General features: G+C 44.8%; 1 protein-coding gene across 3 annotated transcripts in view; it reads right to left on the bottom strand.

Annotated features, from left to right (window-relative positions):
- The window catches only part of TRPM8 (transient receptor potential cation channel subfamily M member 8), a 49,859-nt gene extending 46,557 nt beyond the window's left edge, over positions 1 to 3,302 (bottom strand). For all 3 annotated transcript variants that reach the window (XM_056856126.1, XM_056856124.1, XM_056856127.1), the window contains exons 1-3: positions 3,213 to 3,302; positions 1,169 to 1,242; positions 867 to 1,023 (exon numbers count right to left, since the gene is read on the bottom strand). In XM_056856126.1, coding sequence (XP_056712104.1) covers positions 867 to 1,023; positions 1,169 to 1,242; positions 3,213 to 3,302 — 321 coding nt within the window. The remainder of the gene's footprint in view (positions 1 to 866; positions 1,024 to 1,168; positions 1,243 to 3,212) is intronic.
- Positions 3,303 to 15,830: the final 12,528 nt, after the last annotated feature.

The following is a 15,830-nucleotide window of genomic DNA, read 5'->3' as shown; positions in this document are numbered from 1 at the left end:
ATTTCCTTCTAAATGTATAATAGAAAATGAATAAATTGTCAGAAGTCCTCACACTTTTTGAAAGACAAAGAATGTAAAGGGACTTCCACAGTGCTAGTCTAAGGAGAGTTCCAGGCCTTTTACGCATGACTGTTTTCCTCACCATCACCCCTCTGACAACTTTGTTTTGATTATGCATGCTGTTTCCGACCATTAGAGGTCGCCGCGCTCTCCCCCTGCGTTTCCCCGTGTTTTGCCCGTGTTTTCAGAGACCTGTTTTAGCTCAAATGTCAAAATGTGGGGAAATGCAGGGGGAGAGCGAGGCGACCTCAGACAGTCGGAAACAGCATGCATAATCAAAACAAAGACCTGTTTTGCCCGGGTTTTGAAATTCGAGATAAAACAGGTCTCTGAAAAGGCGGGCAAAATGTGGGGAAACGCAGGTGGGAGGGAGTAAGGCAACCTCTTACGGTCAGAAATGTCATGCATAATCAAAACAAAGACCGGAAGTCATTGGGGGGTGACAGCAAGGGTCATGGGCCATACTCTTCTAAGTCCACAGAAATTCAGAAGGGTGTAACTTGGCTTAGGATGGCACTGTCAATGTATAATACAACAAAACTCCGATGGCACCTTAAATGCTAATAACATTTATTTCAGTATGAGCTTTTGCGAGACAGACCTGAGCTGTGCTTCATGAAAGGTCATATTGAAATATTTGTTGTTAGCCTTTAAGGTGCCGCTGGACTTTTGTTTTATTTTGCTATGGCAGATTAACACGGCTACCCCTTTGCAACTGTCAATGTATCAACATGCCAACCTAAATAATATTTTCTTCTTTTGTAATAATCTTGAGCCTCCATACAACAAGAGGTATTTAAACTCACCTTTCCTCTCTTGCCCAGGTTCTCAAATTCAATGTCTCCAAAGGCATCTGTCAGGAGTTCTTTAGTGTGTTTCTTGTAACTCCACTTCTCTTGGTTATTAATCTGAGTGCCTTCGATATGCTGAGATTTTGAGTAGCCACATTTACACAGGTTGTCACTATCAAGATGGGCATACACAGAAAGAGAAATTACAGTTAACCATTACTTCATTCTGCTTGCTTGTTTTGTCAGAATGCCAAGAAGGCACATAATAAAGACCCGCAATTGGCAATTAGAGAAACTGACAGTCAGTATTTGCTTACTTTGATTTGGCATCTTTGGTGAAAAAGACACATTCTCTCTTCTTAAAGTTCTCTTGAATGAAATGCAACAAGTCCTTTAGAAGCAAGAGTTGAAAGATTTGAATGGAGTACTCTTCTCAGAAAATAAAACAAACAAAATATACATTCATTTAGCAGTCCTCTCTTTTGAAAATGAACACATTATTTCCAATAGGCAACTTGCAAAGGTAGACTCACTTTAATTTTCCAAATAGCAATCAGTATAGTATTAGAGCAAGAAACCTGCAGAATTTAGTGTCACTGTCTATTCAACCTTCAGGTGTTCATTCACAGTATGAGAGCCAGTGTGGTAGGATGATTAGAGGGTTGACCTAGTATCTGGGAAACCCAGGTTCAAATCCCAACTTAGTGATGCAACTCACTGGATAACTCTAGGAGAGTCACATTTTCTCAGCATAACCTACCTCACAGGGTTGTTATCAGGATGAAATGAGGGGTGCGTGTGATGCTGTAAGCCCATTGGGGAGAAAAGTGGGATATAAATTCCAAATAAATATAGTGCACTAAATGCTTATGAACCAAGCGCCACTGCAGCCGGAGACCCCGTCCTGCTTTACTCAGAGTCTTGTAGCATCCTTCACAATGAATACATTTTTATTCTAGCACAAGCTGTCAGGAATTACAGTCCACCACATCATGTAGCCAGGCAGACAGAAAGACAGACAGAAATAAAATAAAATTGGTTGACAGCCAGGTCAAAAGGCCAAGCAATACGGGAAAAACAGGGTGAGATGCAGTTATATAAAACACAAATGCCATCAAGAGAAGAACAGAGATCATTCCTAACAGCAGTAAATTGCAGTCTCCCTAGATTTACTAAACTAGCTAACAAAAACTATACTGTCACCGATTACTGCTTGTTTATTCTGTTGAAACTGAGAAGGGCAGCCATGAAGGAACTAGAAAAGACACTTAAGTATAAAGATATGTTGCTGGTGTCCAAGATCAAAACAGCCATAGTATTCCCCATTACAATGTATGGGCGTGAAAGTTGGACAGTGAAGAAAGCTGACAGGAAGAAAGTTGATTCATTTGAGGTGGGGTGTTGGAGGAGGGTTTTACAGACACCATGCACTGCCAAAAAGACAAATAAGTGGGTCCTAGATCAAATCAAGCCTGAATTGTCCCTAGAAGCTAAAATGACTAAAATGAAGCTATCATACTTTGGTCACGTTATGCGAAGATAAGAGTCACTGGAAAAGACAATAACGCTAGGAAAAGAGGAAGACCCAACATGAGATGGATTGACTCAATGAAGGAAGCCACGGCCCCCAGTTTGCAAGACCTGAGCAAGGCTGTTAACATTAGAACATTTTGGAAGGAATTAATTCATAGGGTCACCATGATTCAGAAGCAACTTGATGGTACTTAACACACATATTCTGTTGAAGTTCATCTGTACATTGTCAGTGGGCGAAAACACATGTTCACTTTATCCTTCTTTAATCCCTGTTTTAGCCAGGATCGAAAGCACATTAGGTGAAACACATGCGTTCGATCCTGGCTGAATCCTGGCTGAAACAGGGATTAAAGGAGGATAAAGCAACCATGCGTTTTTGCCCAGTGTTCAGCAGTCACAAGTTTGCCACTCAGCTTAGAAAAGCCAATTGTGCCATTAGTTCCAATCGAACCAGAGAATGTGATAAATCCTTTCATATCCCTAATGCTAATTCTTAGGTATTTTTGACAAAGACCCCGAAGATCAGGTCCCCATTAGCTTGTGCCCAGTAGTCACAGTAAACAACCTACAGGCGACTGCTGAATCTGGCCACAATGGTCCACCATTATACTAAAAGAATGTCATCGACTTTTATGGTCTCTTCTATATACATTACAGTTTTATTTACCATCATCATAAGAGTCTGGAGGGATTTGATCAATATTTATTATTTTATTTGAAAATAAAATTTTAAAACGTTTGTACGCAGCCTATCCCCCAAAGGGCTCGAGGTGGCCATCAACAAATACACTAGTTGCACAGAATCAGATTTCACAGCTCACTTACGCTGTCATTGTAGGACAGATCTGTGCTGCGAGAGATACTGGAGTAAAGACTTTTTGAACTCTCCAGAGTACCATTTCTTCGGCTTCTCATGGTGCATGTGAAATCAGAAGTGGCCCACCTGCCCAATGAGACAAAAAAAAGAGAGTTTGAAGGCAAGCTTGGCATTTGAATTGTCATATTTCAAAGGTGACATTTGTGATTTTATTTGTTGGTTTTTTGTAAGATCATGATAGCAGTCTTCACAGATGTGTCTTTAGAAGTGTCTCCTCTACTACCATCAAGATAGAAAGTCATAAGCTTCTGCTGATGACTACCTGGCAACACCCCTTTCTTCTACAGTTAGACAATCCCACTGTTACCACTACAGTTCTTTTGGTTCAGCTATCGTCACCCTGGCCCTGACTTGGATGGCCCAGGCTAGCCTGATCTCATAAGATCTCAGAAGCTAAGCAGGGTCAGCCCTGGTTAGTATTGGATGGGAGACACACCAAGGAATACCAGGGTTGCTGTGCAAAGGAAGACACTGGCAAACCACCTCTTTTAGTCGCTTGCCATGAAAACCCCAAAAAGGGGTTGCCATAAGTTGGCTGCGACTTGACGGCACTTTACACACATACATCGTCACCCTGACTGGGATGACCCATCCTGACCCATTATTTTGAGATCTCACGAAGCTATGCAGGGCTGGCCTTGGTTAGTATTTAGATGGAAGGCTATATTAGTAAAACTGTGCTCTTTGTTAAAACCAGCAAAAGCATCGACCAAATAAAATATCCAAACACGTCACAATATTTTAAAAATCCACACACAACAAATTAACAAAATGAGCTGAACCTGTACCTGGATAACAATTCTGTGTACATTCCTATATGTAGTTGTGTTTGCTCAATTGCACAGGAGAATGTGTATGTATTTGCACATGAAGAAGAGTTGGTTTTTATATGCCAACCTTCTCTCCCACTTAAGGAAGAATCAAACTGGCCACCAGTTTATTTCTTTCTCCCCTCTGTTGTAAAAAGCTTCCCGAGAATTCACTTCATGCACGTGACAAAGCCGACTCGAGGCCACAAAAGCTTATGCCACAATAACTGTCATAGTCTTTAAGGTGTCGCAAGAGCGTATTTTTGTTCCCACAAACTAACACAGTTATGCCACTGGGAAGGACCATTACCAAGGGGAGGGGCTGTGGCTCAGTGGTAGAGCATCTGCTCGACATGCAGAAGGTCCCAGGTTCAATCCCCGGCATCTCCAGTTAAAAGGGACTAGGCAAGTAGGTGATGTGAAAGACCTCCGCCTGAGACCCTGGAGAGCTGCTGCCGGTCTGAGTAGACAATACTGACTTTGATGGACCAAAGGTCTGATTCAGTATAAGGCAGCTTCATGTGTTCATGTGTTCAATTTAAATACAAAAATCTAGCATCTTTGAATTAGTCAGAGAGTGCATTTGCTTCCTTCACTGTGACTGGGTTCACTATGAGGCATTGCTGTGGACACTGTGAATGTGTACCTGTTCCAAGTATTTCTCCATCTTTTGAAATTATGTAGTCCTTTGAGAGTCCTGACCTGGAGGGCTCAGACAAGCCTGATCTTGGAAGCTAAGCAGGGCTGGCCCTGGTTAGTACTTGGATGAGAGACCTCCAAGGAAGACCAGGGTGGCTATGCTGAAGCAGGCAAAGCAGAAGAAGAAGAAGAAGAAGAATTGGTTTTTATATGCCGACTTTCTCTACCACTTAAGGAAGAATCAAACCGGCTTACAATCACCTTCCCTTCCCCTCCCCACAAGAGACACCCTGTGAGGTAGGTGGGGCTGAGTGTAACTAGCCCAAGGTCACCCAGCTGGCTTCGTGTGTAGGAGCGGGGAAACAAATCCAGTTCACCAGATTAGCCTCCGCCGCTCATGTGGAGGAGTGGGGATCAAACCAGGTTCTCCAGATCAGAGTCCACCACTCCAAACTACCGCTTTTAACCACTACACCATGCTGGATCTCATGGGTGACTTAATGTATACAAAATTATATACGTGTCTTTAATGACACACAAAATTAGAGAGGATGAGATATAGGTTAGAAGCTTCCTCGTTTCCTCTCGTATGTGTAAAATATCATGCTCCCCTCTATTTTCCTTCCCCCTTTAAAAGAGGCACAGAAATCTCCATGAAATCCTTAGACCACTGTTTCCCTTGACACCATAAAAGCATGTCATCAGAGGAATCAGCATCTCTATACAATAAATATGTATTGACAGAATGACTTCACTCCCTTCAACTGTGCAGACTCTTATTTAGAAATGGTTCCTTTACTCTGATTATCTGATGCATCAAAAACAAATTTCTTTTTCTCTTCGTCTAGCCGAAGAGACCACAGATCTCTCTCTGTCTGTCTGTGCGACTAATTGCACACACCCAAAAATTACACCTCCGAATGCTGGAGCTCATATCAGCCTCCAGCGCTTTTATTGCATCGCTTCCTAGCTTCTACAAAATGATACCACAGGGTGCCATCACTGCAGAATCACTACTTACGCTTCAGTAGTAACATCATTAGAAGAAATTAACTTTCAGTAACAATGTGCCAGCTTGCCCCACCTGCCCCTTGTTTCCAGCAGTCCCTCGAGAGATGATGCTCGCGGACACCCTGCAGTTGCTGCGGCAGACAGTTGCAGCATTAAGAACCCATCAGATCCAGTAAAATAAGAACATAAGAAGGGCCATGCTGGATCAGACCAAGGCCCATCAAAGTCCAGCAGTCTGTTCACACAGTGGCCAACCAGGTGCCTCTAGGAAGCCCGCAAACAAGATGACTGCAGCAGCATTGTCCTGCCTGTGTTCCACAGCACCTAATATAATAGGCATGCTCCTCTGATCCTGGAGGGAATAGGTATGCATCATTCATGACTAGCATCCATTTCTACTAGTAGCCATGAATAGCCATCTCTTCCATGAACATGTCCACTCCCCTCTTAAAGCCTTCCAAGTTGGCAGCCATCACCACATCCTGGGGCAGGGAGTTCCACAATTTAACTATGCGTTGTGTGAAGAAACACTTCCTTTTATCTGTTTTGAATCTCTCAACCCTCCAGCTTCAGCAGATGACCCAGCGTTCTAGTATTATCAGAGAGGGAGAAAAGCTTCTCCCTTTCCACTCTCTCCATACCATGCATAATGTTATGGACCTCTATCATGTCTCCCCTTAACCGCCTTAAGTTTCTTCACAATGGATTTTGGTAAGAATTATTACCAAGGGAGCCTGTTCAGCCATGTGGCAGCTTTGTCACTGATTAATTTACAGTAGGGAGGGAAGGCGGCATGGTATATCCTGATCGTGTCAGACCTCAGAAGCTAAGCAGGGTCAGTACTTGGAAAGGAAACTCTGCAGAGGAAGGCAATGGCAAACCACCTCTGCTTCTCACTCGCCTTGGAAGCCCCTTGCTGGGGTTGTCATAAGTTGCTTGTGAGTCGATGGCACTTGTTATGTATGTATATAGTTAGGCGATATGCAGGGGGAATTTAGGAGCTTGAGTCCTGAACGAAGGATCCTAAGTCCTGCATGCGCCATTGGCCCAAACTGGCACGCGCCATTGGCCCTAAGCTGGCACGCGCCATTGGTGACCCGGGGTTGTTTCCCCCCTATCACGGATCAGGGGGTGAGTGGCTGCGGGTGGCCAGGGGGGCATATAAGCAGGGCCGTTTGCACTGTGTTCCTTAGTTCTGTTCCTGTTCACAATAAACGCGGTTGCTGTTTGAACTCCGTCTCCGACCTCGTGTGTCCTCCCCACGTGGACCTAACAGCACTTATTTACAATGCTGAGGCAGACAGAAGTATTTCTCTAGTCTATTAAAGTGGGACATGTAAGAACCGCTGTCAATAAAGACACGCTGTCAAGCATCTTTTTTTGTTTTTCAAAAATTTCCACTCAGCACAGGCTTTTTTTTTTTTTTTAATTTTAAAAGGCTTTTTGTTTGTTCCGGTGGTACATTAAGGCTGCGAGAAGTGGAGTATATGCTCATTTTGTTTTAGACTACTCAGGAAGTGTACTCCAGACTTGCCGAAACATCCACAAGGATCCATGCAGACATGCATAATTTGAGGAGAGCGGCTGAAGAGAAGCTGCTCTCACTGGTGCTGGTTAGACATACCATCTTCCCTGCAGGACTGAGCTCAGGAGAAGCCAGATATGCTAGTTTCCTGCTGATGCCGACAGTACGCAGTTAGGGTTGCCAACCTCCAGGTACTAGCTGGAGATCTCCTGCTATTACAACTGATCTCCAGCCGATAGAGATCAGTTACCCTGGAGAAAATGGCCGCTTTGGCCATTGGACTCTATGGCATTGAAGTCCCTCCCCAAACCCCACACTCCTCAGGTTCCGCCCCCCAAACCTCCCGCCAGTGGCGAAGAGGGACCTGGCAACCCTAAACGCAGTGAATGTTGAGCTCACAAGGAATACACAGTCATGTTGCCTCCCCCCCACTTTCTAAACTCACGACACTGTCTTTATTTATTTAAAACATTTCTTAGCTGCCTTTCTCCTTTGCAGAACTCGAGGTGACTTACCATGCAAATAAAACACTGTGAAAAACACAAAAAAACAATAATTATAAAAGCCTATAAAAATTACACTTTGAGGTGGATGTCAGATGCTGATTTCTGTCCATAGATATAAATGGGAGTCTTGGGCTGGCTCGAGGGTCTCCCCTGAGCCCCACTAAACCCCCCATCATTTCAAGGAGGAGGCCCATGCTTCACGCTCACCCATAACAGCTGGGCACACCCAATAGAAGAAAAACTCACGCTGAAGCCTGCTAGAACATACATTCTAAAAGGATTTGGTGGTGGAAAGTGACATCGAGTTGCAACTTACTTATGGTGACCCTGTAAAGAGGGGTGTCGAACTCCTTTGCTCCGAGGGCCAGATTTGACATAAGTGTCACTTGGTCGGGCTGGGCCATGCCTCGTCGTCCCAGTTTGGGACTGGGGGGCGGGGGGGGCTGTCTCGGCTGGCTCATAGGCTGGATAAGAGTTCTCAAGGGGCCGGATCTAGCCCCAGGCTGTATGTTTGACACCCCTGCTGTAGGGTTTTCAGGGCAAGAGATGGACAGCGGAGGTTTGCCAGCATGGTGTAGTGGTTAAGGGCAGTGGTTTGGAGTTCTAATTTGGAGAACTGGGTTTGTTTCCCCACTCCTCCACATGAGTGGTGGACTCTAATTTGGTGAACCGGGTTGGTTTCCCCACTGCTACACATGAAGCCAGCTGGGTGGCCTTGGGCTAGTCACACACTCTCAGCCCCACCTACCTCACAGGGTATCTTGGGTAGGAGGAGAAGGGAGGAGAAGGGAGAGAAGGGAAGGTGATTGTAAGCCGGTTTGATTCTTCCTTAAGTGGTAGAGAAAGTCAGCATATAAAAACCAATTCTTCTTCTGCTGCTGCTTTGCCTGCTTCGGCATAGCCACCCTGGTCTTACTTGGAGGTCTCTCATCCAAGTACTAACCAGGGCCAGCCCTGCTTAGCTTCCGAGACCTGATGAGATCAGGCTTGTCTGAGCCCTCCAGGTCAGGACTCTCAAGAACTACATAATTTCAAAAGATGGAGAAATACTTGGAACAGGTACACATTCACAGTGTCCACAGCAATGCCTCATAGTGAACCCAGTCACAGTGAAGGAAGCAAATGCACTCTCTGACTAATTCAAAGATGCTAGATTTTTGTATTTAAATTGAACACATGAACACATGAAGCTGCCTTATACTGAATCAGACCTTTGGTCCATCAAAGTCAGTATTGTCTACTCAGACCTGCAGCAACTCTCCAGGGTCTCAGGCGGAGGTCTTTCGCATCACCTACTTGCCTAGTCCCTTTTAACTGGAGATGCCGGGGATTGAACCTGGGACCTTCTGCATGTCGAGCAGATGCTCTACCACTGAGCCACAGCCCCTCCTGTTGGTAATGGTCTTTCCCAGTGGCATAGCTATGTTAGTTTGTGGGAAGAAAAATACGCTCTTGCGACACCTTAAAGACTATGACAGTTATTGTGGCATAAGCTTTTGTGGTCTCGAGTCCACTTTGTCACGTGCATGAAGTGAATTCTCGGGAAGCTTTTTACAACAGAGGGGAGAAAGAAATAAACTGGTGGGTGATGGGTTAAAATGTTTGGTTTATGGCATTTCTATGCACAAGGGTATACTTAAGCACAGACCTCACTGGCAATCACTGTACATGTGATAGCACAACAACTGTGATAGCATAGACTCCTTCCTTTTGTTAAGCAAATTAGCACTTAAAGAGACGGAGGAAATTGTCCAGCCTGTTAGGCTCTTGGATAATACTATCAAATTTATTTATGATGGAAATTTGCAGTTTCCCACTGAAGTGTCCCTTCCAAGTTCCTTTATTGAAGAATGGGGACTTTCAGGTCAGCCACCACACGTCCTAGAAGATTGAAAAGTTTCCATCATGCTCCAGTTTTCTGTTGGGTCGCAACTGCTAAGTTAAATTTGTGTCCATTTATTCTTTTGCATCTATTCTTTGACTGACCCTTTGCCATATGAGGACAGCAGAAGCACACTGCTGACATAGGAGAGGGGCTATGGCTCAGTGGTAGAGCATCTGCTTGGCATGCAGAAGGTCCCAGGCCCCTGGTATCTCCAGTTAAAGGGACTAGGCAAGTAGGTGATGTGAAACACCTCTGCCTGAGAGACGCCGGAGGTCTGAGTAGACAATACTGACTTCGATGGACCAAGGGTCTCTGATTCAGTATAAGGCAGTTTCATGTATTCATGTATTCTTGAGAGCCTGAATCATAGTAGGCAATGGGCAAACGAACGCTTAATGGTATTGTGGATATTCATCATGTCACCAAAGTGGATAAGGGAACTTTCTTAAGAGTCTGGCTCCTACGCCTCTGTTGGTTGGTGCGCTGCTGACATGAGTAGCTGTATGAAATCAGGATGCTTTCTGTAAGCAAGATTCAAATCCAGCAGCACCTTAAAGATCAATTAGATTTCCAGGGTGTAAACTTTCGAGAATCAAAGCTCTGATGAAGCATCGGACGAAGGGAGCTTTGACTCTCGAAAGCTGTCACCCTGGAAATCTAGTTGGTCTTTAAGATGCTACAGGACTCGAATCTTGCTATTCGACTACAGACCAACGCAACTACCCTCTGAAACGGTCTGTAAGTATGTAAAGGCCAGCAAGAGAAACTACAGCTTTAGATAAGGCCTCCGTGGGGACAGACACATTTTGTGTTACTGTCTAGTAGCATTATTGACTAGACTGGTTTATATGATAGCCTTAACACCCAATGAAGAAACTACGGACAGTGGTTCCGTTAAGTTGGTTAGGAACACTATTTATTATTCATTCAAATCTCTGAAAGATTAAACTGATTTCATCATCCACTTGAATTATTTAGAAGAGTAAGTGAATTATGGAGAGTTGAAAAAAGTTTTATGAATGAACAGATTAGCATCACTGAGTCTTTTTGCGAGAACTCGTGTCCGATTTTTACCATGCCAGCATTCTCTGAAAATAAATACATCTCAGGACCAGTTCCTAGTTTAGAAAGTTGCACTATACATACTTTTCCTAACTTAATGTTTTGATTTCCAAGATTCAGTAATGAAAATACACGACATTAACACTTTGCATTTCATAATTTAAAGATGTATTTGTATTTCTAACTTAAAATACACTTATTTTGGCACCCTGCAGAGAGTCTGTTTATTGCATAGTACTAAATACGATTTGTTTGTGGCATAGGCGACACAGAATTTGAACTCTGAAATAAAAAAAACAATACAAGCCTTAACATCAGAAGACGTCAGAGACAATAATGATTGGTGTTAATTTTTTTTAAAAATGGATAGCATTCAGAAGTTACAGAACATTCTAGAGAAATGCCCATGGGCAGAATTTTTTTTGCCCCTTACAAAAATATATCACGCAACAGGCTGTAAAAGCTTATTAAGCAGGAATCTGAGCAAATACATTCAGCAGCATAACCACAAATCTTTAGAAGTAAGAGATGGGGGGGGGGATTATGTTTTGCCATACCTATTTTATGATCGCTCTCTGCCAAAGCTCCTCAGCATTTGTTTCCCAAAAGTGTGGCCACCGGCTGCTTTTGTCAGACTCCCACCAAACAGAGCTCCGCCTTTCATTGTGTCATTCTGTCTTTGGAAAGGTGGTGGGGGTGAAAAACATAAGGAGTTTACAACAAGCCACGTGGGTCATAAGTACTGGTGGAAGCAGAATATTTATAAAGGCTGTTGATAAGGATGGGAAAATATCCCCCTGGGGTGTCCTGCATAAGCTGGAAGTTTGCTACAGTTTAACGTTTGATGTTTTTAGTAAAACAGCAAAAGCTCACAGACATAATAGAAAATAATTAGGAGGATCAATGCATTAATTGAGACAGCAGCATGTGTCTGTACCAGCTTAATATTTATCAGACCACAAAAAAAAAAAAAACCTTGACATGGAAATGCAGTTAATTGAGAATGACAGCAGCAGAATCTCACCCACATCCCAGACTTTTTATTACCCTTGAGGAGACAAGCCCTTCCCAAGCCGTCCCTGACTTCCACCAGGAGGAAAGTGTTTCTTTAAAAGTGTCACTGAAATCTGGTGGACGAATACAGAGGCCTCTAATGGTCACTTTAAGCAGCGGCTGGATGAACGCGTGTCAGGGATGCTCTAGGCTTATCCTGCATTAAGCAGAGGGTTGGACTAGATGGCCTGTATGGACTCTTCCAACTCTACGATTCTACTTTGTCTCAGTCACATCTGGGTATTCAGTGCTTCATCAACCACAGATTGTTGGATGGTGCAGAGGGGTGGCTGCCTTCTTTCATGTTTCTTCTTCTGCAGGTTTCTGGTGCAGAAAAGGGGCAGTTTACTGCGACAGTAGGATTTGCGAAAAGAACTAACTAACCGTAGGCTTTCCCAACAGCGGCAAGACCTTCAGGTTACAAGAATTTACTTGCAGGCACGGGGAAAACCCAGGAAGAGGTGGGGGGGGGGGACAAAATAAGCATCCAGTAAGCTCGAACAGTAGACAGAATACACAACAGCTCCCCATAGAGTTCAATTGGATTAAGCACTCTCTGTCAGTATTTACATTAACAAAACTGTTCATATGCTGATAATTCACAGTGTTCATATGCTGTTGCTTCTGCAGCGTCTAGGGGTGCTAACTCTGGTTTGGGGAATTCTTTGAGAGTTGAGGGTGGAGCCTGGGGATGGCAAAGTTTGGGGGTGGAGCTCAACTAAGGTTGCCAACCTCCAGGTGGTGGCTGGAGACCCCCTGCTATTACAACTGATCTCCAGCCGATAGAGACCAGTTCACCTGGAGAAAATGGCCACTTGGCAATTGGAGTCTATGGCATTGAAGTCCCTCCCCTTCCCAAACCCCACCCTACTCAGGCTCCGCCCCAAAAATCTCCAGGTATTTCCCAACCCAGACCTGGCAACCCTAAGCTCAACAGGGATGTGATGCCATAGAACCCACCTTCTGAAGTTGCCATTTTCACCAGGGGAACTGATCTGCCTGGAGGGCAATGGTAATTATGGGACAATTCCAGGCCCCACCGTGAAGCTGGCAACCTTGGCACCCCCAAGACAGTACACTCTTATTCTGATTTTGTGCCTAATATTCTCACATTTGTCACTGTGCTCTCTCTCCTGTAAAGGAAACTAACTAAAGCACCTCCTGGACCTTTTCACTGCTTGGGGAAGCAGGGAACAATGCACATTCTTTGTTCTGCCATGGGGATGGGGAATGTAAGTGCAAAGGCGGTGTGTTTATATTATTGCCCCTGGTGTGGCAGCCAGCGTGGTATAGTGGTAAGAATGTTGGTCTAGGGTCTGGAAGGCCCAGGTTTGAATCCCCACCTTACCATGGAAGCTCGCTGGGTGACCTTGGGCCAGCCACACAACTAACCTACCTCACAAGGTTGTTGTGAGGATAACATGGAGGAGAGGAGAGTAAGCCGCTTTGAGTCCCCACTAGGAAGAAAGGTGGGGTATATAAATGAAATAAGTAAGTAAATAAATAAAAAAGTAAACCCTCTGGACCACGACCCAAGCCAGAAGATCCTAATGAGCAGTTCATCTCTCCAGCTTACATCACCCCTCCATCCGTCTCCAAAAGATAAAGTTTCCAGGTCCCTCTTTGCCATCAGCGGGAGGTTTTTGGGGCGGAGCCTGAGAAGGGTGGGGTTTGTGGAGGGGAGGGACTTCAATGCCATAGTCCAATGGCCAAAGCAGCCATTTTCTCCAGCTGAACTGATCTCTGTCGGCTGGAGATCAGTTGTAATAGCAGATCTCCAGCTATTACCTGGAGGTTAAAAACAAAAGACAGCACTGATAGCTAATTGGTGATTATTCAAAATAACAGGCAAAATCAAACATTGCAGAACAAAGGCATGATGTCAATGGAAAGTCCCGAGAAAATATACCAAGTGAAGTTCAAAGTTCTGAGAATTAACAGGACACAAGATAAACTTTCAGACGCTTCTGCCCGAGCTTGAGGGTGATAAGAAAGCACCAGGTCTCATGCACTGAGAGTCGGGTTAGAGCACGGTATCTTCGTGCGTCTATCATGAGCCATGATAGTTTCATTTAGCAACGTGATAGACGCACATCCTTTGTGTTTATGAATTCCCGATAGACAAAGCTTCTGCGAAATGGGATTTGCACCGGGTTTCCATCTTGGGGATTACAATCTTGACCACGAAAATTTTGAAGAATCACCAGTTAGCTATCAGTGCTGTCTTTTGTTTTTCACTACCATTACTCAGCCCGAGGTTATTTTTGATTACCTGGAGGTTGGCAACCCTACCAAAAGATGACTTAGAGGTATACCTGTCTAGTCACCTGGACTCCCTAATTTTTGTCTCTCAAATGATGCTTCTTCAAATTAAGAACCCCAGGCATTTCTGGCTACCTACTCCAAATTAGCCTGTATGTGGGGGCAGCTTCAACAAACCCAGCTCCCCAAAGGGGCAAATGGTGCCCAAGGACCATTTTTGAGTTGGGAAAATGGGGGGGGGGGGGCTGAAGCCTAGGGTTGCCAACTTCCAGGTGGTGGCTGGAGATCTCCCACTATTACAATTGATCTCCAGGTGACAGAGATCAGTTCACCTGGAGAAAATGGCCGCTTTGGACGGTGAACTCTATGGCATGATACTCCATCGAAGTCCCTCCCCACTTTAAACCCCGCCCTCCTCAGTCTCCACCCCCAATTTCTCCAGGTATTTCCCAAGCCAGAACAGGCAACCCTACTGAAGCCCCTTTTCCTTCTGTGCCACAGTCCTGATCCAAATTGGTTCCCCAGGCACTTGGAAAACAACCCTCCCCACCCCACATATACACTCCTGAAAACTCCAATCCCACCTGTTATAAATCACACTGTGCAGTTCAAGTTCTTCCTTTGAAGCCCAACAGTCTTTCTTCCATCCTCCCTGGCAGAAACCTCCTAGAATGAGGCTCATATTTTCCCAGCCGTCTGTTGCTCAAGGGACCTGAGACTACTGGAAGCGACACTTTCATTAGGGTTGCTATGTTCCTAACTAGGGTTACCAACCTCCAGGTAGTGGCAGGAGATCTCCTGCTATTACAACTGATCTCCAGCCGATAGAGATCAGATCACCTGGAGAAAAATGGCTGCTTTGGCAACTGGACTCTATGGCATTGAAGTCCCTCCCCTCCCCAAACCCCACCCTCCTCAGGCTCCGCCCCCAAATCCTCCTGCCCTTGGCGAAGAGGGACCTGGCAACCCTATTCCTAACATATGCTAGGCCATTTTCCACATCCAGGCAGCCTGAAGGCTAGCTAGAAAGATTTGGTGTGAAAACTTTTTCCCTGCCGTGAATGTGGTTAACCTCTGAGCATTAACAAAGTGTGATTTAAACATTTACTCTTCAGAATGGTAATTTTTACACAGATGACTGCATGTGAAGGGCCATTTTGCCACAGGGAGTCTGTTCTGAAAGGGCCAGGCAGGATGGGGCAAAAGTGGAAGCCTGACATTGTGGGAGAGGCTTCCGGCTCCTGTACCTGTTTTACGGTGACTAACTTTTGGTATCTTAAAAAGCTTGAGCATTATGTGTTGGGTACTTTTGTCATTACCCTGAAGCCTGAGGTTGCTGTCTTTGGAGATGCAGTGATTTTCTCTGATGGATGCCTGGAAATAAAGGCGTGTATATTTAGCTTTTTCCATCCTTCGGGTGGATTTTGACCATTTTAGAGTCATTTTCACAGGCCTGAGGCAATTATAACCCCACACGTACCAGCACAGATATGCATGACCTCCTGCACCCTCTCACTCTAAGTACTTCAAATTCTCATCACTCAGCTCTCATTCCACCTAGCATTACTGTCTTCCTGTTATTGGCAAGGTGCACAATCTTTATTAAAACGGAATTACGAGGATTTAGGCTGTGTCTACACTGCTGGATAGACTCTGAGGCCTTTGTGGGCTGTTTTTCTGCCATCGCTGGCGTCCTTTGCACCCCCTTCCATTACGCCTCCTCTGTCTGCACTCACCTATCCCGAGTGTCTCTTTGGGCTGTTTGGATGGCATTTGATTCCCTGATATCATCCTCAAGCGAGCTTTCAACAAAG

Source organism: Euleptes europaea, chromosome 10 (assembly GCF_029931775.1).
Source record: "Euleptes europaea isolate rEulEur1 chromosome 10, rEulEur1.hap1, whole genome shotgun sequence".
Lineage (NCBI taxonomy): Eukaryota > Metazoa > Chordata > Lepidosauria > Squamata > Sphaerodactylidae > Euleptes > Euleptes europaea.
This window is presented reverse-complemented; position numbering and strand designations above follow the sequence as displayed.